This window comes from Oncorhynchus nerka, linkage group LG26, assembly GCF_034236695.1.
Source record: "Oncorhynchus nerka isolate Pitt River linkage group LG26, Oner_Uvic_2.0, whole genome shotgun sequence".
Taxonomy (NCBI): Eukaryota; Metazoa; Chordata; class Actinopteri; order Salmoniformes; family Salmonidae; genus Oncorhynchus; species Oncorhynchus nerka.
This window is the reverse complement of record NC_088421.1, coordinates 24,096,082-24,102,434: the sequence shown is the minus strand read 5'-3', so window position 1 is coordinate 24,102,434 and position 6,353 is coordinate 24,096,082. Positions and strand designations below refer to the sequence as shown.

The following is a 6,353-nucleotide window of genomic DNA, read 5'->3' as shown; positions in this document are numbered from 1 at the left end:
TGCCTGGTACTGAGGTTGAAGGAACATTAGTGTAGCTGCCTGGTACTGAGGTTGAAGGAACATTAGTGTAGCTGCCTGGTACTGAGGTTGAAGGGTTAGTGTAGCTGCCTGGTACTGAGGTTGAAGGTAGCTGCCTGGTACTGAGGTTGAAGGGACATTAGTGTAGATGCCTGGTACTGAGGTTGAAGGGACATTAGTGTAGCTGCCTGGTACTGAGGTTGAAGGGACATTAGTGTAGATGCCTGGTACTGAGGTTGAAGGGACATTAGTGTAGCTGCCTGGTACTGAGGTTGAAGGGACATTAGTGTAGATGCCTGGTACTGAGGTTGAAGGGACATTAGTGTAGCTGCCTGGTACTGAGGTTGAAGGGACATTAGTGTAGCTGCCTGGTACTGAGGTTGAAGGAACGTTAGTGTAGCTGCCTGGTACTGAGGTTGAAGGGACATTAGTGTAGCTGCCTGGTACTGAGGTTGAAGGAACGTTAGTGTAGCTGCCTGGTACTGAGGTTAGTGTAGCTGCCTGGTACTGAGGTTGAAGGAACGTTAGTGTAGCTGCCTGGTACTGAGGTTGAAGGAACATTAGTGTAGCTGCCTGGTACTGAGGTTGAAGGGACATTAGTGTAGCTGCCTGGTACTGAGGTTGAAGGACATTAGTGTAGCTGCCTGGTACTGAGGTTGAAGGGACATTAGTGGCTGCCTGGTACTGAGGTTGAAGGGACGTTAGTGTAGCTGCCTGGTACTGAGGTTGAAGGGACATTAGTGTAGCTGCCATTAGTGTAGCTGCCTGGTACTGAGGTTGAAGGGACATTAGTGTAGCTGCCTGGTACTGAGGTTGAAGGAACATTAGTGTAGCTGCCTGGTACTGAGGTTGAAGGGACTAGCTGCCTGGTACTGAGGTTGAAGGGAATTAGTGTAGCTGCCTGGTACTGAGGTTGAAGGAACGTTAGTGTAGCTGCCTGGTACTGAGGTTGAAGGGACATTAGTGTAGCTGCCTGGTACTGAGGTTGAAGGAACGTTAGTGTAGCTGCCTGGTACTGAGGTTGAAGGAACGTTAGTGTAGCTGCCTGGTACTGAGGTTGAAGGGACATTAGTGTAGCTGCCTGGTACTGAGGTTGAAGGAACGTTAGTGTAGCTGCCTGGTACTGAGGTTGAAGGAACATTAGTGTAGCTGCCTGGTACTGAGGTTGAAGGAACTGAGGTTGAAGTGTTAGCTGCCTGGTACTGAGGTTGAAGGAATGTTAGTGTAGCTGCCTGGTACTGAGGTTGAAGGAACATTAGTGTAGCTGCCTGGTACTGAGGTTGAAGGAACGTTAGTGTAGCTGCCTGGTACTGAGGTTGAAGGGACATTAGTGTAGCTGCCTGGTACTGAGGTTGAAGGGACATTAGTGTAGATGCCTGGTACTGAGGTTGAAGGGACATTAGTGTAGCTGCCTGGTACTGAGGTTGAAGGGACATTAGTGTAGCTGCCTGGTACTGAGGTTGAAGGGACATTAGTGTAGCTGCCTGGTACTGAGGTTGAAGGACATTAGTGTAGCTGCCTGGTACTGAGGTTGAAGGGACATTAGTGTAGCTGCCTGGTACTGAGGTTGAAGGAACGTTAGTGTAGCTGCCTGGTACTGAGGTTGAAGGACATTAGTGTAGCTGCCTGGTACTGAGGTTGAAGGAACATTAGTGTAGCTGCCTGGTACTGAGGTTGAAGGAACGTTAGTGCTAGTACTGAGGTTGCCTGGTACTGAGGTTGAAGGAACATTAGTGTAGCTGCCTGGTACTGAGGTTGAAGGAACATTAGTGTAGCTGCCTGGTACTGAGGTTGAAGGAACATTAGTGTAGCTGCCTGGTACTGAGGTTGAAGGGACTGGTACTGAGGTTAGTGTAGCTGCCTGGTACTGAGGTTGAAGGGACATTAGTGTAGCTGCCTGGTACTGAGGTTGAAGGGACATTAGTGTAGCTGCCTGGTACTGAGGTTGAAGGGACATTAGTGTAGCTGCCTGGTACTGAGGTTGAAGGGACATTAGTGTAGCTGCCTGGTACTGAGGTTGAAGGGACGTTAGTGTAGCTGCCTGGTACTGAGGTTGAAGGACATTAGTGAGCTGCCTGGTACTGAGGTTGAAGGAACATTAGTGTAGCTGCCTGGTACTGAGGTTGAAGGAACGTTAGTGTAGCTGCCTGGTACTGAGGTTGAAGGAACGTTAGTGTAGCTGCCTGGTACTGAGGTTGAAGGAACGTTAGTGTAGCTGCCTGGTACTGAGGTTGAAGGAACGTTAGTGTAGCTGCCTAGTACTGAGGTTGCATTAGTGTAGCTGCCTGGTACTGAGGTTGAAGGAACGTTAGTGTAGCTGCCTGGTACTGAGGTTGAAGGAACGTTAGTGTAGCTGCCTGGTACTGAGGTTGAAGGGACATTAGTGTAGCTGCCTGGTACTGAGGTTGAAGGAACATTAGTGTAGCTGCCTGGTACTGAGGTTGAAGGAACGTTAGTGTAGCTGCCTGGTACTGAGGTTGTTAAGCTGGTACATTAGTGTAGCTGCCTGGTACTGAGGTTGAAGGGACATTAGTGTAGCTGCCTGGTACTGAGGTTGAAGGGACATTAGTGTAGCTGCCTGGTACTGAGGTTGAAGGGACATTAGTGTAGCTGCCTGGTACTGAGGTTGAAGTGTAGCTGCCTGGACTGAGGTTGAAGGATTAGTGTAGCTGCCTGGTACTGAGGTTGAAGGGACATTAGTGTAGCTGCCTGGTACTGAGGTTGAAGGGACATTAGTGTAGCTGCCTGGTACTGAGGTTGAAGGGACATTAGTGTAGCTGCCTGGTACTGAGGTTGAAGGGACATTAGTGTAGCTGCCTGGTACTGAGGTTGAAGGGACATTAGTGTAGCTGCCTGGTACTGAGGTTGAAGGGACATTAGTGTAGCTGCCTGGTACTGAGGTTGAAGGAACATTAGTGTAGCTGCCTGGTACTGAGGTTGAAGGAACATTAGTGTAGCTGCCTGGTACTGAGGTTGAAGGGGTATTAATGTAGCTGCCTGGAACTGAGGATGATGAAGGTGGGGTGTTTGGGGTCTCATAGATGAAAATCACTGAGGAGGACCTGTGGATCCGCACCTATGGTCGACTCTACCAGAAACTGTGCTCCTCCACTGGTGACATCCCCATCGGCATCTACCGCACTGAAGCCCAAAAGTTACCAGTCTCTGAGGTACCTGTCTGGACAGAAAGGTCATCATTTACAGGAGTCAATGACACCAAGCTGTACATCATCATGATGTTTTAGTGATAAAACATCAACACCCAGAATAAAAACTCAACTCACAATAGAAACAGCTGCTGCTTGATATTGGTCTGAGCTGTGTGTGTGTGTGTGTCTCTCTCTCAGTCCCAGGTGTCCATCACAGTGGAGGACTACGAGGACACCAGAGAGCCCAGAGAGCCCCTGCTGTCCCGGAGGGGTCCCCACCGCAACTCCACCTCTTCCGAGCCCCCCTCCTCTTCCTCCCACTCCTCGGACCACCCCCTCCTCCGGCGGAAGAGCATGCAGTGGGCCAGAAGGCTGAGCAGGAAGGGGGGTCGGGGGCCCAGCGGGTCGAAGGGGGTCACAGGAAGCGCTGCAGAGAGGATCAGCCAGCAGAGACTGACCCTGTTCAGACGCTCTGAGAGACAGGAGCTCAACTCTCTGGTCCGCACACGCATGAAACACCTGGGCCTCTCAGCCACAGGATTCAGTGAGTACTGTTAGATATGTTCTGAGGGGTGGATGTGTGGTCATGTAGCACTGCACTGTGCCTGCCTAATGGAAAATAACTGTTTGTTCATAGCTTTGTGTTTTCCTCCGCTATTTTTTTGTCAACATTACTAAGGAACAACTTAATTGGTATCATTTGAGTTCCTGTGACATGTCATGTTTATTTCCTGTCTTGTGGTGTGTACTTCCTGTGTCAGATGGGATGACGGACCAGGGCAACAGGTTGTCTTACATCCTCATCAACCCCTCTCCTGACACCAGGCTGGAGCTGCACGATGTGGTGTGAGTACACAATATCCTGATGGCTCAGTCAAATCACACATCATCAGAAGGCAAATTCACACAATTTCACTCAATATACTGGTCCAACTTAAATTAAGTCTTGCACATTCACTCAGGAAGAAATCACTAAAGTTAAGTGGGTAACCCTTCATAACAAAAGCCTGCAGGCATAATGGTTTATAACTTGTTATAAGAACGTATAAGCATTTGTTAAATGTATTATTCATCTAAGTGTGTCTTGGTGTGTGTTTGTCCCATGTCCAGGTACTTGATCAGACCAGACCCTCTGTCTCTGTTGCCTAACCAGGGGGGCACTAGGAAGGTCAGCAACAGCCGCTCCGAGGGCCACAGGTTCGACACACAGAACAGCACCCATTTGTGAGCATAGACAACAGAACTCAGCAGCATAGGGGGAGTGGAGAGAGAAATGAGAGAGAGACAGAGAGAGAAACGAGAGAGAGAAAGAGAGACAGAGAGAGTACGCGAGAGAGACAGAGCGAGGGAGAGAAAGAGAGAGAGAAACAGAAAGAGAGCGGGGGGGATATACTATAGGGAAAGACACGTGTTCCACATCTACTCTGAACAGACAGTCACAGCTGTCACGTTGTTTTGTATTCTGAAACTCTCAAATGCATGGACCTTTTCTACAAGCTGGTTTGTTTCATTTATGCACCGTTTCATTTTTGAAGTGGAGAGCTGGGGACACAGAAGTGCATTCAATGACCTTGCTATTTGTATTTATGTATGTGCATGTACTGTATGTATGTTATGAGCCAGACACTGACATTTATATCTGGACAGCCAAAGGAACACATTTCCAAATGACTGTTATTTTTCTGTCTCTATGTGGTTGTGTGTGTCGAGGTGATTGCAGCCGAGCCAACAGTATGCTGATCTGGGGTTTCATGAATCTGTTCTGTACCTTTTTATCTGATCCTACTGGTACTTTAACTCTCCGTCAGTTCCCACATTCATCTTTTAGCTCACCAGCAGCAGAGGAAGCCAAAGAGCAGTGATCACCTGTCAATTTCCACAATTAGAGAGCTAGCAGGCAGACACTAATGCTGGATGATCTATAACACCATTTACTGTCTTCAGAAAGAAAGGGAAAAGCTTTGAAGGAGTGACCCAGTCGATGAGTATCTCTTGAACAAAGCCAGTATTCGTTTACTGATTCATGTAACTTTATGGATAGTTCTAAATGGCCAAGGCCAGCTTTTCTGTTTCTGTTAATTAGTTAGTTAGTTATTTAGTTAGTGTTTACCCTTCCCCACGTCTCCTCAACCAGCTCGCTATTCTATTATTGTCATGCATGTTGGAGAGTCATGCATGTGGAGACCAAGGTCTTGAAAGCCATGTGAATCTTTGTCTGAAACTCAGCAGAGGTTTATCAGAGATGGTGGCGCCACCGTGTGGTGAGAATGCTGCTCAGCATCCATGCACTACAGTGCCCTCATTCAGTGCTGTTTCAACAGATATGGAAATATGTATATATTAAAGTTGCTATACATCTACTCTTTCAATGGCTCAGTTTGATTTCCAATTCATTTTCAAAGCTGTCATTATACTCTCACACTGTAGCCAGGCTTGGCTGCCCTGCCATCTTGTTCCCCCAGTTATGGCTTGCTGTGATCATATGTTTGTATTGGTGCCAGTCTGCTCTGAAGGCTATGCATATCAATAGAGGTGTTTTCCTACCCTTATGAATCCCCTAATGGTCTGAATGCAGTCTCCGATAACGTGGGAACATTGCCTTTACATTTGAACCGTGCTGTAACGCTGAACTTCAGCGATACAGTTTTATAAACATACAGAACATATACATTGGGGAGAACAAGTATTTGATACACTGTCGATTTTGCAGGTTTTCCTACTTACAAAGTATGTAGAGGTCTGTAATTTTTATCATAGGTACACTTCAACTGTGAGAAACGGAATCTAAAACAAAAATCCAGAAAATCACATTGTATGATTTTTAAGTAATAATTTGCATTTTATTGCAGACCTCTACATGCTTTGTAAGAAGGAAAACCTGCAAAATCGGCAGTGTATCAAATACTTGTTCTCCCCACTGTATATAATTATAAACAGGGTGGCTCGGGCCCTGAATGCTGATTGGCTGACAGCCATGGTATATCAGACCGTATACCACGGATATGACAAAACATGTATTTTTACTGCTCTAATTACGTTGGTAACCAGTTTATAATAGCAATAAGGCACCTCGGAGGTTTGTGGTATATGGCCAATATGCTATGGCTAAGGACTGTGTCCAGGCACTCCGCTTTTCGTCGTGCTTAAGAACAGCCCTTAGCCGTGTTATATTGGCCATATACCACA

The 6,353-nt window shown here is 47.1% G+C and overlaps 1 protein-coding gene across 1 annotated transcript; it reads left to right on the top strand.

Moving 5' to 3' along the window:
- Window positions 1–3,059: 3,059 nt before the first annotated feature.
- LOC135564865 (potassium channel subfamily T member 2-like) lies at window positions 3,060–5,749 on the top strand. Its single transcript, XM_065010941.1, has 4 exons — window positions 3,060–3,188; window positions 3,366–3,711; window positions 3,929–4,013; window positions 4,278–5,749. The coding sequence occupies exons 1-4, from the start codon at window positions 3,060–3,062 to the stop codon at window positions 4,393–4,395; spliced, it is 678 nt and encodes a 225-aa protein (XP_064867013.1). The 3' UTR covers window positions 4,396–5,749.
- The last annotated feature ends 604 nt before the right edge of the window (window positions 5,750–6,353 follow it).